At 47.1% G+C, this 16391-nt stretch overlaps 1 protein-coding gene across 6 annotated transcripts in view; it reads left to right on the forward strand.

Moving 5' to 3' along the window:
* Positions 1-16391, forward strand: part of MED15 (mediator complex subunit 15) — a 63744-nt gene that overhangs the window by 22686 nt on the left and 24667 nt on the right. For 5 of the 6 annotated variants that reach the window (XM_078060672.1, XM_078060674.1, XM_078060673.1 and 2 more), the window contains exons 2-4: positions 1111-1198; positions 14155-14206; positions 15931-15960. In XM_078060672.1, coding sequence (XP_077916798.1) covers positions 1111-1198; positions 14155-14206; positions 15931-15960 — 170 coding nt within the window. Of the gene's footprint in view, positions 1-1110; positions 1199-13757; positions 13923-14154; positions 14207-15930; positions 15961-16391 lie in introns of those variants that run through there. The other variant, XM_078060675.1, reaches the window with a different exon arrangement.

Here is a 16391-nt window from a genome sequence, read left to right on the forward strand (position 1 = left end):
CACAGGGAGCTCAAGCTTAGTTGGTGTGCGTGGCTCCATCCTAGTAGAGCATCAGCCGGTGAAAACCTGTGATAGCCTTCCATCTCTGATTGGACATGTTTTGGCAAATGTGTGTGTTTTTTTTTGGTTTTTGTTTTTTAAGATTTTACTTATTTATTTAGAACACAAGTGGGAGGAGGAGCAGAGGGAGAGGGAGAGAGAGAGCATCTCAAGCATACTCTGCACAGAGGGTGGAGCCCAGCCTCACAGCCCTGAGACCATGACCCAAGCCAAAATCAAGGGTCAGATGGCCAACCGACTGAGCCACCCAGGCTCCTGTTGGCAAATGTGTTAAGTAGTTTCCACATTTGTAAGGTTTATCTCCTTGGTCCCACTAGGAGAACCTGCACATCCCACATAAGGACCTTTACTTTGGGGCGCCTAGGTGGCTTAGTCGGTTAAGCACCTGCCTTTGGCTCAGGTCATGATTCCGGGTCCTGGGATCAAGTCCCACATTGGGCTCCCTGCTTAGCGGAGAGCCTGCTTCTCCCTCTGCCTGCCACTTCCCCCTGCTTGTGCTCTCTCTCTCTCTGACAAATAAATAAATAAAATCTTCAAAAAAAAAAAAAAAGGACCTTTACCTTGGGAGGGACTATGAGTTGACATTGCATGGCCCCTTTGTTTTACAGAGGAGGAGACCGGAGCTGGGGTCCCACTGTTCTTAATGCCAGAGTTGGCGTGGGGGTACCCAGGCCACTCAGAGGGTAGGAAATAGAGGGTGCTGGCTGCTCAGCCATCTGCGTACACCTGATTTTGTGCTGGTTTTGAGCAGCTCCTAGGGTCTGGCTCCTCTCATCCTGCTTGCCAGGGGTAGCTGCTTTGCTTTGTCTACCTTTGTTGTTTCTTCCTTCTCATGGCTCTTCCCCCTTACCTTGCTCAGCTTGCCTTTTATCACTCTGCTGAGAGTTCCTCCTTATATGCCTCTCCTGGACCTTAGTCACGCTATTATGCTGGGGGACAGCGCCTCTTCCACCCAGGGGCAGCTGTTGAGCAGGGCCTGCTGGCCATGGGAACCCTACAGGAGCAGACTTACAGGTATGTGTGAACGTCTCTTTTTCTTCTGTGTTACAGTGAGGATGCCATGAGAAAAGCTGGTGTGGCCCACAGTAAATCCAGCAAGGATATGGAGAGCCATGTGTTCCTGAAGGCCAAGACCCGGGTAAGGCCCTGGTGGGTGGAGCCCCGGGCAGAAAGCTCAGAGGCTCAGGAGGGGGAGGGTACAAGGCAGACTCTGGAAGCTCTCTGCCTGAGGAGCAGGGGCGGGGTGGCCACTCTCTGATTGACCATGGGCACTGTCAGCTTTACCTGCAGCATGCTGTGGGTCTTCCCATGTGTCCATGGTACAGTTATAGGGAGGGTGCTGGGGGGACATGCAGGATGCAGGCCCAGCCTTGACCACAACCCTGTTGCAAACACCCTCCATTCATGAGCAGCTCCCAGGAATCTTGTAGGGTGCTCACAGAGGTCCCAGCTGCTCCTCCGAATAGGAATGCTCCCCATGGGATCCTCACTAAAGCCCCACAGGGCCCTGACACGTGGGCCTAAAAGCATTCCTGTCCTCTTTTGTTAAGTGCTAAAGGCAGTGCTTGTGGAGGTTGAGGCCTTGAGCCTAGGAATGTCACAGGTGGAGTAGTTGGGAAGGCTTTCCGCTGTGTGAGCTCTCGTCCTGGGCCAGGTGCCATGGGCTTCATGTGACCACCTCCTTTCATCCTTTCATTGGAGTGTTCTCCCCAGGGCAGAGCTGTTGTGGTAGAAATGAAGCAGAACAGGCACAAGGAAGCCAGCAGCTTGTGTAGGGTTACCCAGCTTGCACAAAGAGGAGCTGATGCCTGGGGCTTTTCTTCTGCACTGCACCCACCCTGCCTCCCTCGCACATCCTGACCGTGCAGACCCTCGGCTGCACTGGGTCTGCTCTGAGCACTTTGTGCCTGAGTGTGGTGTTGGGAGTTCTAGGACATCCTTGCGTGTCAAGAATTAAAAGCAGATCTTACTTATGGCCCTTGATGGGAAACTGGTTTGGATAAACCAACTGTCAAGACATATAGAGGTCAATTCAGGAAATTTGGACATGGTCTGAGTATTTAGATCAGGTGAACATTTTTCAAAATGGAAAGATAGAGGTCACCAACTGGAGAATGCAGTTGCCAGAAGAGAAACCACCTGCATGATCTGGTCTTAGAGGTTAGAGCACACAGGTGTGTGTTTGTGACCACATGGAAGTGTAAGGAAGAACTCTGAGCACTGAGGCGCAGGGGTGTCTGCACTCTGGATATACATAATAAACATTTTCCTTTGTTTTAATAACTTTATTGAGATCTGTTTCATATACTGCACAATTCACCCATTTAAAGTGTATAATTCAGTGGTCGTAAGGATATTCACAGAGTGGTGCAACCATCACAACAGTCTGAATTTTAGAACATTTTCTGAAAGAAACTTCATACCTGTTTGCTGGCACTCCCCATTTTCCCAGCCCTAGGCCACCACTTCCTGCTTTCCATTGCTATGGATTTGCCTGTTCTGAACTTTTCGTATAAATGCAATCATACAGTAAATGTTTTTGTGACTGGCTTTCACTTAGGGTAATATTTTCAAGTTTCATCCACGGACCATTTTGTTGCATGTAGTTTATTCCATTTTACTGCTGAATAATATTCTGTTGTATGGGTATGCTGCATTTTATTTATCTGTTTATCAGTTGATGGTTGTTTGGATTGCTTCCACTTTTTGGCTATCAATAATGCTGCTGTGAACATTTGTGTACAAGGGGCACCTGGCCGGCTCAATCAGTGGAGTGTGCAACTCTTGATCTCGGGGTTGTGAGTTCGAGCCCCACGTTGGGCATAGAGATTACATAAAAATAAAATCTTAAAAAAAGAAAAACAAAACCAAAAATGTGTGTAGAAGCTTTTCTGTGGACCTAACATTTTCATTTCTCTTGGGTAGATACCTAGGAGTGGAATTGCTGGATCATATGGTACCGTAACACTGCCACACTGCTTTTGAAAGCAGCTGTATCATTTTACATTCCCACCGACAGGGTATGAGATTCCAATTTCTCCACATCCTTATCAACACTTGTTATTGTTTGTCTTTTTTATTATAGCCATCATAACGAGTGTGAAGTAGTATTTCACAAAAGTTACGGTTTTGATTTGCATTTCCCTGGTGACTAATGATATTGAGTATCTTTATGTACTTGTTGGTCATTTGTATATTTTCTTTGGAGAAATGTTTCTTCAGATCCTTTGCCCATTTTAAAATTGAGTTCTTGGGTTTTTTTAATTGTAAGAGTTTTTAATATGTTTTGGATATAAGTCTCTTATTGGATGTCGAATTTGCAAATATTTGGGGGAATGGGATGTTATTACTGGTTTTGTTAGTTTGTATTTTCTCAGAATTAAAAGAACTTTGATGAGGGCTTATTGAACTATTTCAGCTTTTGAAATGCAGAACTTGTTGGTTCCGTATTGTTATCGATTGTTTGATAAGGAACTACTGTAAAATGTAATGGCCTAAAGCACTAAATTATTTCTCCTGATTCTGTGGGTTAGCAGTCGGGGCAGTTGGAGTTGTCTGGCTGACCATTCTGCTGGTCTCCCGTGTCGGCTCTCATGCAGCTATATTCAGCAGGTGGCTGTGCTGCCCTGGAAGGTCCATAAAGCCTTCACTCCTGTATCTGCACATCAGTTTTCCCAGCGTGGCCTCCACATAGTGTCTCCAGCAGTATAGCCCGCACTTCCTTACTACATGGCAGCTGGCTCCGGAGGAGGAGGTGGAAGCTTCCAGTCCTCAGAAGTCCTAGAACATCACTCTGATACAGCAGGTCCTAAGAGCAGTGGGAATTGCCGCCTTTTTTTTTTTTTTTTTAAGATTTTATTTTGAAGCAATCCCTACACGCAACGCGGGGCTTGAACCCCCTACCCTGAGATCAAGAGTCGCACACTCCACCAGTTGAGCCAGCGAGGCGCCCCTCACCTCTGTCTTTTGATGTGGGCAGTGGCCTGTTTGTACGGAGAGGCCAGTGGTTGTTGGTGGCCCTCTTAGAGATTGGCTATCACAGATACTCTTCTATCATCTGGGGTGCCTTCCATCCCAGAGAGGGTATCGAGCAGCACGACAGCCCCCTCACTGTCTCAGCCTCTGCCTTGCTATAGCCCACACTCTGAACCTTCCTGACTGCAGTCCCATTTCCTTTGATTAAGCTGGTCCTAAATCCCTAACTCCGAAGAGGAGAGGCTCCAACTATTTGGAAGAGAAGTATTTTTAACAGTTGTTGGAAATTTCCTGTTTGTTTTACAGAGACAGACATGCTGCTTGGGCACCGTTGTCTGAGGCCTCGCTTTTTACTACTGCTTAGGGTCCTCGTAGAGCTGGGTGCCAGTCAGTGCAGTGAGGCCGTTCTGTGAGGACTGGTTGGATGACAGCCCGGGCACTCTTATTGCCTGCCCTTCCCATCTGAGGCTCCATCAGAACAACTATGAAAGAATTGAAAAAGTGGGACCCTAGAGCAGGGGAGAAGGACGGGGAAGAGTAATTTCTCTGTTTCTGGATTCTAGGAGGGGCTGGGAGGTGTAAGAGGCCACAGAGAAGGGGCTGACCTTCCTGGGGAATCCTGGCAAGCTGGCAGGTCAGGAGGTGTCTACCCTGAAGGAAACTGGGGTGCTAATGGATACCTCAGGCTGCCTAGTTTTGTATGCTTCATGTGTGAGCTCATGTGATCCCACATCAGCTCTATGAAGCAAATACAGTACCACTGTCCCCAGTTTCAGAGAGGGAGGCTCTGGCATACAGATGCTAGGAAACTTACCCAGGAGGTCACAGATCTGGGTGGAATGGAACCCAGATGGTCTGGTGTCACCACACTCTTAACCACTTCTTTTACTGCCTCCCATCTGTCAAAGTAAAAGATACCCAAACAGCCACTTTAATTCCTTAACACCTTTAATTCCTACAGATGGGACTACTCTCTGCCTAAAGGAGGCTGATGGAAGCAAAAATAATTGTGCCTGGGGATGGTGGGTTGTTGTGAGAGTGGCAACTCCAAACACTTGAACCAGCCTCTGAAGGTTCGGGAGGATTGGGCATCCCCTGGACGAGAGCACAGTCGGGGGTGCCGGGAGCTCTGTGTCGGTGCGTACAGTGGCAGGGTGTAATGATGCTTACTGAAGCTGGGTGCATTTCCGAACATTTGCTTATTGGTTGTTTTTACATTAAGCCTGTAAGTTAAAGACTCATCTACTCTTTTACATTTAATATAGTGTTATGCAAAAGTAGTATACGTTTCTGGTTTACAGTGTAGAAAGGACTAGTACAGAACTAAACCCACACTGGGAAGCCAGAGTGAAACGGGATGAAGGAGGCTGTGAGCATCAGGAGTGGGAAGCTACCTTAGGATTAGTCAAAGAGGAGGGCCTGAGCTTAACAGCCAGCCGCCTGGAATAAATAGGGACAAAAACAGTCTGGGAAATAGGATCAGGTGCAGCGATGCTCCCAGCAAGGGAAGAGGAGGATGTCTGCGTAACATCTGATAAAAGGAGGTGTTTTTCAGGGGCGCCTGGGTGGCTCAGTCGTTAAGCGTCTGCCTTCGGCTCAGGTCATGATCCCAGGGTCCTGGGATCAAGCCCCGCATTGGGCTCCCTGCTCGGCGGGAAGCCTGCTTCTCCCTCTCCCATTCCCCGTGGTTGTGTTCCTGCTCTCGCTATCTCTCTCTGTCAAATAAATAAAATCTTTTAAAAAAAAAAGGAGGTGTTTTCCTACCTTCAGCCTTTTTAAGGGACCTCACAAGCCTGGAGTCTGGCTTTGACTGAATCTGAATATACCTTCTGCTATCCCTGTTTAATCAAGAGCAGCTATTGGACCACCCAAGAATTCAGGCATTAGAAGCACTGCATCTTAGAGCTGAGAAAAGCACAACTGTGTACACTGAAAAATGTGAACACATGAAAAGGCTGGCCTTTTCTTTCTTTTTTTCTTTTAAAGTAAGTTCGTGCCCAACATGGGGCCTGATCTTATGACCCCGAGATCAAGAGTCACATGCTCCAACAACTGAGGTAGCCGGGTGCCTCAAGACAAGCATTTCCTTGACAATTGCTGAGATCTGCCAGGAAAGCCTAGGTGGGTGTAGCTGGTTCATGAGGAAGGTCCAGTAGGCAGTGCTCCTTCCCTCCATTCTGTCTAAATGTGTGACAGTCGGGACTCCTGCACCATCCTTAGTAAACATACTTTTTCAGAAGCTTCACTGTCAGTTCTGATTGTTTGGTTTTCACCAGCTATGTTTGTTGTAGCATGTGTTGAGGCTGAGAGAAGTACACACTTTGTCTAGCCCTTGTGACATTTTCTCCTGTTTACCTGTGAAGAAAGAGATGTAGGGCAAGTCACTGGTAGCATGGGGAGCTAGCTTGCTTGTTTACTTCCTTTATTTTATGTTATTTATTTATTTATTTATTTTACTTTTCTTATTTTTATTTATTTTTGGTTTGGGGTGGTGGTGGTGGTTGTTGTTGTTTTAATTTTAACTAAGCTGCACACCCAGCATGTGGCTTGAACTCATGATCCTGAGATCAGGAGTTGCATGCTCTACCGACTGAGCCAGACAGTCGCCCCTCTGTCTTAGTTTTAAACCTAAGCTGGGTAAGGAGACCACTGGCATTTGTTTTATTATTCATTTTTTGTACGTCTAAAATATTTTAGAATATATAAAAATAAAATGTTAAAATATATGACTCCCAATGCGATACTTATCAAAGGCCTCCTGTTGCCAAGAACACTGGCTGTGGAGTACCTGCTCTGGGATTTGATACCTTTTTCAATATATGAGGAAAACTTTCTTTTTTTTTTTTTTTTTAAAGATTTTATTTATTTATTTGACAGAGAGAGACACAGCGAGAGAGGGAATACAAGCAGGGGGAATGGGAGAGGGAGAAGCAGGCTTCCCGCGGAGCAGGGAGCCCGATGCGGGGCTCGATCCCAGGACCCTGGGATCATGACCTGAGCCGAAGGCAGACGCTTAACGACTGAGCCACCCAGGCGCCCCTATGAGGAAAACTTTCAAACAGACTTTGTAGAAACTGACAAACTGATCCTAAGGAAATTCAAGGGACCCAGAATACTCAAAACAATCTTGGAAAAGAAAATATTTGGAAGACTCCTATTTGTGAATTTTTAAATGTACTACAAAGCTACAGTAATCAAGACCGTGTCATACTAGCATAAGGATGAACATACAAATCAATGGGGTAGAATTGAGAATCTACAAATAAGCCTTTGTGTTTACAGTTAATAGATTTTTTTTTGACATAGGTACTAAAAGATTTCAGTGGGGAAAAATAGTCTTTTCGACAAATGGTGCTGGGACAACTGGATTACCATATATAAAATATTGAGGTTGGATCCCATCTTCACACCATATACAAAAATTAACTCAGAATGGATCAAAGGCATAAATTTAAGAGCTAAAACTATAAAGCTCTTAGAAGAAAATGTAGGCATAAATCTTTGTGACCCTGGATTAGGCAACAGTTTCTGACATGTGACACCAAAAGCACAAGCAACAAATGAAAACCTTAGTTTGACTCATCAAAATTAAAAACTGTTAAAAAGGGGCGCCTGGGTGGCTCAGTCGTTGAGCATCTGCCTTTGGCTCAGGTCATGGTCCCAGGTCCTGGGATCGAGCCCCACATCGGGCTCCCTGCTCCATGGGAAGCCTGCTTCTCCCTCTCCCACTGCCCCTGCTTGTGTTCCCTCTCTCGCTGTGTCTCTCTCTGTCAAATAAATAAAATCTTAAAAAAAAAAAAAACTAATAAAAATAATTAAAAACTATTGTGCATCAAAGGACACCATCAAGAGAGTGAAAAGACAACCCATGGAATGGGAGAAAATATTTGTAGATCGTTTATCTGATAAGGGACTGGTATCCAGAGTATGTAAAGAACTTCTCCAGCTCAGCAATAACAACAAAAAAACCAATTCAAAAAAAAAAAAAGGGTAAAGGACTCTAACAGACATATCTCTAAAGAAGACATACTGTGGCCAAGAAGTACATGAAAAGCTGCTCAACATCACTAGTCATTAGGGAAATGCAAATCAAAATCACAATGAGACACACTTCACATTCATGACGGCTGGAGACCTTGGAACCTTCTGCGTTGCTGGAAGGAATGTAAAATGGTGCAGTCACTGTGGAAAACAGTGTGGTGATTCCTCAAAAAATTAAATAGTTACCAAATGTCCACAGAACCTTGTACATAGATATTCGTAGCATCATTCATAAAAGCCAAAAAGTGGAAATAACCCAAATGTTTATCAGCTAATGAATGGATAAACAAAAGGGGGTATATCCATACAATGGTATGTGATCTGGCCATATAAAGAAATGAAATACTCATACATGCTGTAACATGGATGAATGTTGACGACATCATGCTAAGTGTAATAAATATTACATAGTGGTCCATATTATGCAACATGATTGCATTTGTGTAAAATGCCCAGAATAGGCAAATCTATAGGGACAGTGTATTAGTTTCCAGTAGCTGCTGTAACTAATTACCAGACTTTGGAGGCTCCAGTCTCCGGGCTCATGGCTTTGGCCTCTTGGCCTGAAGCTCTGCCCTTGTGGTCATCTTTCCTTTTCTTGTAGAGTAACACATGTTTGCAGCTGGGTCGTTTTATCAGCCTGTTTCCTGCTTGTAGAATTTTGGGAATCTGATACCCTTCTTTGATTTCATCCAGTCTCTCTCCTTTTCAGGCCAAACTGTCAGTGTTTCTGCTGGTGTAACACTCACATGCCTTCGTGGGTCTCCCCATGTATGTGACAGGATTCACGCCATTAGACAAGGGGCTTCTCCACCGATCTTTCCTGTATGATTTCATCCCTGCCCTTGGCTTCTGTGAGATGATTCACGGTTGAGGGGATTCGTGAATTCCGTGTCCACTCTCTTTGGCACTAGCAAAATTTGTGTCCAGCCATACCGTGGCCTTTTCTCCAGGAGTGCACCTTCATAACAGTGAATCTCCCCAGTTTAGCTTGTTTTTTTTGTTTGTTTGTTTGTTTGTTTTCAATTTGGATAGCCTAGGAGTTTCCCAAACCCATCAAGTCCAGGTTCCTTTTTGCTTAATGGTTCTTCCCTCAGTTTCTCTGTCTCCTCTCACATTTTACTCTGAGCAGCAAGAAGCCAGGCCAGACCTTCTTTTCTTTTTTTTTTTTTTAAGATTTTATTTATTTATTTGTCAGAGAGAGAGACAGAACACAAGCAGGGGGAGAGGCAGGCAGAGGGAGAAGCAGGCTCCCTGCCGAGCAAGGAGCCCGATGTGGTACTCGATCCCAGGACCCTGGGATCATGACCTGAGCCGAAGGCAGCCACTTAACCGACTGAGCCACCCAGGTGTCCCAGCGGGAGAAGCAGGCTTCCTGCCGAGCAGGGAGCCTGATGTGGGGCTCGATCCCAGGATCCTGAGATCATGACCTGAGCCGAAGGCAGCCGCTTAATGACTGAGCCACCCAAGCGCCCTCAGGCCAGACCTTCAACATTTTGCTTGGAAGTCTACTCAGCCAAATCTCTAAATTCATTGCTTACAAGTTCAAATTCTGCCTTCCACACAACTAGGATACAATTCAGCCAAACTTCTGCCACTAGGTAACAAGGGTTCTCTCTGCTTCAGTTTCCAATGACATTTTCCTCATCTTCTCTGAGCCCTCCCCAGAAATATCTGTAACATTCATCTTTCTACCAGCATTCTGGTTTTGATGATATACATGTATTCTCTAAGATGATATGGAGCTTTCTCTGCCAGGTTCCTCACTTCCCTGTGAGTCCTAAGTGGCAGAGTCTTTGGCATGCGCGTTTCTCCCAACAGTGTCCCCTGTTGCCTGACTCCCTCCTTTTTGCCCCTTATTTCTTGTGAACTGGGTGTTAGATGGGGAGAGCCCAGGGTTGCAGTGGTGTCATGAGCAAGAATATGTCTGAGGTGGTGCCCTGTGTTCATATTTCCCCACGAGACCACAGTTGGCCTGGAGTTCAGAGAGTGACAGCCTGACTCTTCCCCTAAAAAATTCCCCATCCACTTGTCATCTGTTGGTTCCACCATTTAATTGGGTGTCACAAAATGGTAATTTATGTCCTTAATTCTGCCTTCCCTTACACATTTATGGAAGGAATTTTTCTGCAAAGAAGGGTTTTCTTTCATCAACCAAGACTCCATGGTTGCTTGAAACACAGCCTCTCCTGGATGACCAGGAATGCTTTCCTATCCATTGTCACTTTGTAGCCCTGGACTTGCTACCCTTGGTTACCCCCAGGGGCGATCAATAGGGCTTGGGGATGGGAGTGAGGGTGGGTTCTCTTCCTGTGAGTATTATGAGCTTGGGGTTCTGCATCTTGTGTGTTTCAGTCCATTGCAGTGGTTCATTCTGATGCTTCCATGGTCCCTTCCTCACCCAGGGGCAGCCCCCAAGCACCCTCTGTCCCTCTTAGGACCCCTTATCACGACTCCTTTCGTCTTTTGCAGCTTACTTGAGTCTTGGTCCCTGAATGGGCCGTTCCTCTGTGGAGCCCTGGTTCCTTTTTGAGGGTGAAATGGTATTTAGAGCATGCAGTGTGGACACTGGTGCTAATGGCTTCTGCACCTTTTTGTGAACAGAGCTAAGAAGTAGTATGTTTTGGTCATAACAAGCAACGGCCTGAAAAACCCCATAATTTTACACTGATATTTCCCATTCCAATTTAACCTTACAGGTTTTACTTTCATTTTAAACATGTATCTTTTCTCTTAATGTGAATATCTTGGCTTCTAATATCATTAGCATAATTACTTGCTCTACTCTAAAGTACTTTTGGGGGGTGCCTGGCTGACTCCGTCAGAGGAGCATGCAACTCTTGATCTCGGGGTTATGAGTTCGAGCCCCACGATGGCTGTAGAGATTACTAAAAAAAAGTAAATAAACTTAAAAACATAAAACAAAGTACTTTTGAAATGAACAGACTAATATTACCACTAATACTAGTAACAATAACAAAATATGGAATGAAGTTTAAGATTTCTTTGTGGCTCTGTTAGTCCTTAAAGTGTGTCCCTTCCAGTAAGGACATGCAGTTTTTTGTTTCGTTTGCTTTTTTGTTTTTTAAAATGATCACTCACAAGGGTTCTTTTCCCTCTGTGATTCTGATACTAACTTGATAGTTAGCTCATACATTTCAGTTTATTTTGAAGTTTTAGGAATTGTACTTTTTCTTTTGGTTTAGTTTTATGTTCAATTTGATAAAAAAAAGTACATGCTTCCAATGTGAAAACCATATAACAAGGTGTGAAATCTCATTTTCAGCCCAATCCCTGATACCTCTGGCGGTAACAGTTTATGTCCGATTTTGGTTTATCCTTCCAACATTTCTTTTTGCAGATCCAAGCGCATATATGTATTCAGATTCCCCATGTCTTATACAAAAGGTAGTGTACAGTGTGTAGTTTGTGGTGCCTGGAATTTTATATGGAGCCTGTGTGTGTCCCTCTCCTGCTGCTCCCTCCACATCCATGTGGGGAGGCATCCTTCACCCTTGTCGTTGGGCCTTCATGCTAATCTTGCACAGGTCAAGCAAGGGTTTAAACTGTAAAGCTTTCCCCACACGTTTCTGCCTTCTCATTTGCCAACCAGACACCACGCACCTGCCTCAGCAGGTGGTTGGAAGAATTAAATGCATTGATATATGTAAGGGTTTAGAGCTGTGCCCGGCACCACTTTAAGTGCCAGAGTGTTAGCTGTTATTACCTTGGTCTGGTAACACCCAGCCTCATGTTGTAGCTTTGACACTTAGATTTTTGATGTTGAGTGGGGGAGATGGTCAAGACTGAGTGAAGGTAAGGGACGTCACACATTCTTCAGCCCTTTCTCTGGGGCAGTCCAAGAAAGTGAGGTGCCTTGGAGCAGAAGAGGGTAGCAGAGCCTGGAAATTTCTCACACGGGGGCAGGTCAATCAGGACTTCTGAGTTAGGGGCCAGGGGAGTAAAGCAGGCCGCCCTGGGGAGCATGAGAGGTGCAGTCTTGGACCTCGGGGCCTTCCAGGGCAGGAACACTGGCAGCAGATACGCAGCACTCAGCTCCCCGTGCTTCCTGCGTGTCTTGGCCTTTGCAAGAATCTTGGAGATGTATTTAACCTGCAAGAAAACCTCTTGGCGGCCGTGGGACTAACTGCTTCCTATGCCTATGTCTCTGGTCAGGTGGCCACATTCCTCCCTCCCTCCCCCATCCCCCAGTTTTCATCATGCTGGTCTGGTCTGGTCCCCAGAGCCTCCACTCTACCCACCTGGCAACGGGGTGGCCCCAGCTGGAAGCGGGCCACGCTGGCCATCCAGGTCTGGGCTCAGGCCTGCAGCGGGGCTCTGAGCACCCTGTCCTGGTTCTGTATTAAAGGCTTTGGGGACATGCTCCTGAGTTCCATTTTTACAGTATCTTGTGTCTGAGTAAAAGTATCTGGTTGCTTTCTCAACCAGTTTCCTCGTTTTATCTTTTATGGAAGTAGAGAAAACTCTACAAATTCTTTTAAGGTATCCCCAGTTTAACAGATGGCCCATGGCCTTAACAAGACATCAGAAATTGACCTGGCAAGCTCCCAATCCTCATTCCCTTGTATTTGGCCACATCATTTCCTGAACTTCCTTCAGGCCCCCCACTTCCTTGCTCCCTGCTCACCACACTGCTGTCCTTTAAGGACCAGCCTCAGCAGGTGATCCACAGGCAAGAGCCCAACTCCAGGGGGCTTCCTTCACCCCTAGCACATTGTCTTTCCTGTCAGAAGTGGGTGGGGGCAGTTGGGAATTGGGAGTGTTGACAATACCTGCGAAGTGTCTCTGCTCCAGCAGAGGCTCATTGTCCCTCTCCCTGTACCTGCCCCCTTTGCATTTGCTTATCATCCAGCTTTGCCTTTCCCCCGGGCCTTTTCCCCTCGTGTTTGCCTCTGCTGATTCCCCTGGCCAAAAGAGAGTGGTGGGGTGAAGTTTGGAGACAGATGAGGAGTGATGAAGATTTACAAAGTGTGCTTATATTTTTGTATTCACCTGAGACCCCTTTTCCCTGAAGGTGTCTCCAATGACAGTAGGTTTACTGTTTGTGCTTGGGCTCACTGGCCTGTGTCCCCAGGGTAGTAGCACTGCAGGTGGCGCAGCGGGTCCTGGGTTGTGTGGGTGTCGTCCCATCAGTCTGCTGCCGAGTGGACTGTCAGTGTTGCGATGACTTAGGAAGGAGGGTTGTGTGAGCAGGGCAGAGAGCAAAGGCTTTGCCCATGCAGAGATGCCTTGCTGGATGGATGGGCATTTCGGGGGCGGGGGGGGGAAGGATTCTGAAATCTAAATCTAAAATCTTCTGAAGATTTTAACTCAGATATGCCTTCGTGAAGACAAAGGACAGACTTAGAGTGGTGATTTCCCCCAAACCCCTGGGAGCGGGTGTCCTTGGTTGCAAAGAGGACAACCGGTAGAAGGCAGGTCCTGCCGTGCAGTTCCAGAAACCCAGCAGCGGGGAAGATGAGGGCCCTTGGCAGTGGCCTTCACCTGCCACCCTTGAGTGGCCCTGTGCCCTCTCCCTTGCCTGTGCAGTAAATTCAGACTCACACAGATCTCTGAAAAGCACAGCCAGGGGCGCACATCCAGATTTGCATGCAAGCACGTCAGCAGTGAAAGAGCAACAGGCCGGGTATTAAAAGCGAAAGTACTTGGATACAAATAGTGCAAAGACAAAAGCGGCCCGCCCAATGTCTACTGCTGATGTGCCTTGTGACCTCAGGCTGGCCCCTCGTCCCCTCGGTGAAAGGAGGGGTGCCTGAGCTTGCTGACGGCCCTCTCGGTTGAGCATCTACCCCAGGCTGGAAGGAGCAGCAGTTTGACGCCTCTCGGTATCCCTCTTGGCTTTTTGTTTCTTTGTGCTTTCTGTTGGCCTGCGGTAGCTGAGCACTGACAGCTCTTCTCTGGGAGATGGATTCCAGAGGAGGCCGAGCCAGGCGGGCCGGCAGCCTCTCAGGAAGAACCCTGGGCTCTGTGACACGGCAGTGCAGGGGGGCGGGAAGGGGCGTCACACGGCTTCACTTCTTCATCTCGGTTTAAACTGCTTCCTGTTTTTACTTTTAGGACGAATACCTTTCTCTCGTGGCCAGGCTCATTATCCATTTTCGAGACATTCGTAAGTAAAAATTTACATTTCTGGGTGGTTTGGATGGCCAGGAGGGGCTGGCCCTTTCTTGGGGCGGCGGGGGCTTTCTTGGCCACAGCGCCTGTGGCAGAACGTCTGTGTAGAAAGCTCCTGCTTTCTGGGAAGGTCGATGTTGCGTTGCATTTGATTCTGTTTCCCATCCTCTCAGAGCCTCAGCCTCAAAAATGCTGATTTTGGCATAATGGAAATGTTAGCCTCCAAGTGGTCTGGATTGCTATTTTTGCTTGTCCATGAACATCTCCTTTTTCAAAAGACTGTTGCCTTTGTCTCTAGGCAGTTCTTAAATAAGCCAGGTTTACCCTGGAAAAGAAACTTCCTTCCCTAGGAGTCGGTTTTATTGACCTGTGGGAGTCTGACCTAAATGCGTGTTCCTGTCAGGCTGGAACTTCATGAGTCTTGCCTCACGCTCCCTGCCCTGCTGAGGGTCGCCTGGCGCCTGCTGCATCCCACCCCCTCTGATTCACAGGGTTCTGCTGGGGTCCTGTCAGCCCAGTCTGGCAGTAGCAGTGGCCCTTGAGAAGTGTGTGTCCTTGCAGACTGAGCTCAGCGGTCTTTGTGGTCTTTTGTGTGTTATACATAAGCATGGAGGACACTGAGTATTCCTGGATGGTCGGTCACAGTCTAAAGGAAACCAGGTTGGCGGGGCCTTCTAAGGTTTCAGCCAACAGCGCCGCCTGCCTGCTTGCAGTTATGTGACCACAGGAGATGGGCTTCTCTTGACACAGCCTTTCTGTGGAGTGCATTACTTGGCACGTCCAGTGGTTTCTACCCGTGCTTGTAGAGGTGGCAACAGCTTTAGTCAGTAATCTCAGACAAAAGGAGATGTTGCGAACCCCAGAGTCCCTGTGTGGCCCATAGGTTTTGCTTCTTTCCATACTAAGTTTTTACCAGAATGGCCAGCCAGGTGAACTTCACTTGATTCCACTTTCTTTGGCATGTTTGGGAAGGTCCTATGGTGTTTAGAACAAATTGTTGGAACTAGGAGCCTGGGGAATGAGCAGCCTGGATGAGACGCCTTGGTTTGCCCTGGCAAGTGGCTCTGCTTGTCGAGGCTGGGCTGTCCTGGCCTGTTTGGGAGGCGGCCCTGGCGTAGCAGCGCACAGCCCTGTGGGCCAGGCGTGTCCCCTGCCTTCTCACCAGCTCATCGCTCACCCGGGGAGGAGGCCCTGTTGCAGTGCTTGCCCCCTGGTACTAGGGGCAGCTATAGATTGGCTTCTGGCCAGCCTTGGACAGACTCACTTTCCTCATGGAGAAAGTAGGGATGCTGCCTCATCAGAGCGGGCTGAAAAAGGAGGTGTCGTGGAAGTCTCGGCACCATTCTGGACCCATCGTGGGTCTCTACAGCTCTCGTGTTTGTTGCTCAGGGCCCCACTGAGACCCTGCACCCAGGAAGGAAGGAGAGCCAGAGTAGGCCCACAGCAAGCTTCTGCCTGAGGAGCAGTTCTCTGAGGCCCTGGCTTGACTTTGGGTGGCTCTGTACGCTTTTCCCTCAGACCCCCTTGAGTGTCAGCTCTGCCAGGAGTGGACACACATGAGTGCACACAGGCACGCACACTCGAGATATCTTTTATCTTGTGTTTAGTTTCAGCAAATGACCTCTAGGCAAATGCCTACAAAGCTGACTTACCGTGGAAATATGTGGTTATATAAAACTTTGTTTACTCTGTTTTTTGTTTTTGTTTTCTTAAATACAGATAACAAAAAATCTCAAGCTTCCGTCAGTGGTAAGAGTTCTTCCTGTTTGAATTAAAGTTTTATCCCAAGCTTGGGTTTGGGGCGGCAAGAATGCGATTGTGGATGCTGCCTATGCCTGGGTTAAGCAGTTATTAGAGGAGAAAGTTCACAGAAAGAAGAACTCTGGCTGGCCTGAGAACTGCGAGCCACGCCCGACCCTCCTCCGAGCTTCCTCTTCCTGGCCGGCTGCAGTCAGAGAAGACCTCCCCTACCCATGTCACTCAAATACTGTTTTGGTCCAGCAAAAAGATGATTAAAAACTCCCACAATTATAGAGACATTATCTAAAATTTTGAGCTTTCTGGAAAAGAATTATCGTGGTCTATTTATTCACTATAATAATCTGTAGTAGTATTTTTTAGAGAGTAGCTGTGAATTCACTTCCTCAAGTTACAAAGTTTCTTCATGAGTTAAGAATTAC

Source organism: Halichoerus grypus, chromosome 13 (assembly GCF_964656455.1).
Source record: "Halichoerus grypus chromosome 13, mHalGry1.hap1.1, whole genome shotgun sequence".
Classification (NCBI taxonomy): Eukaryota; Metazoa; Chordata; class Mammalia; order Carnivora; family Phocidae; genus Halichoerus; species Halichoerus grypus.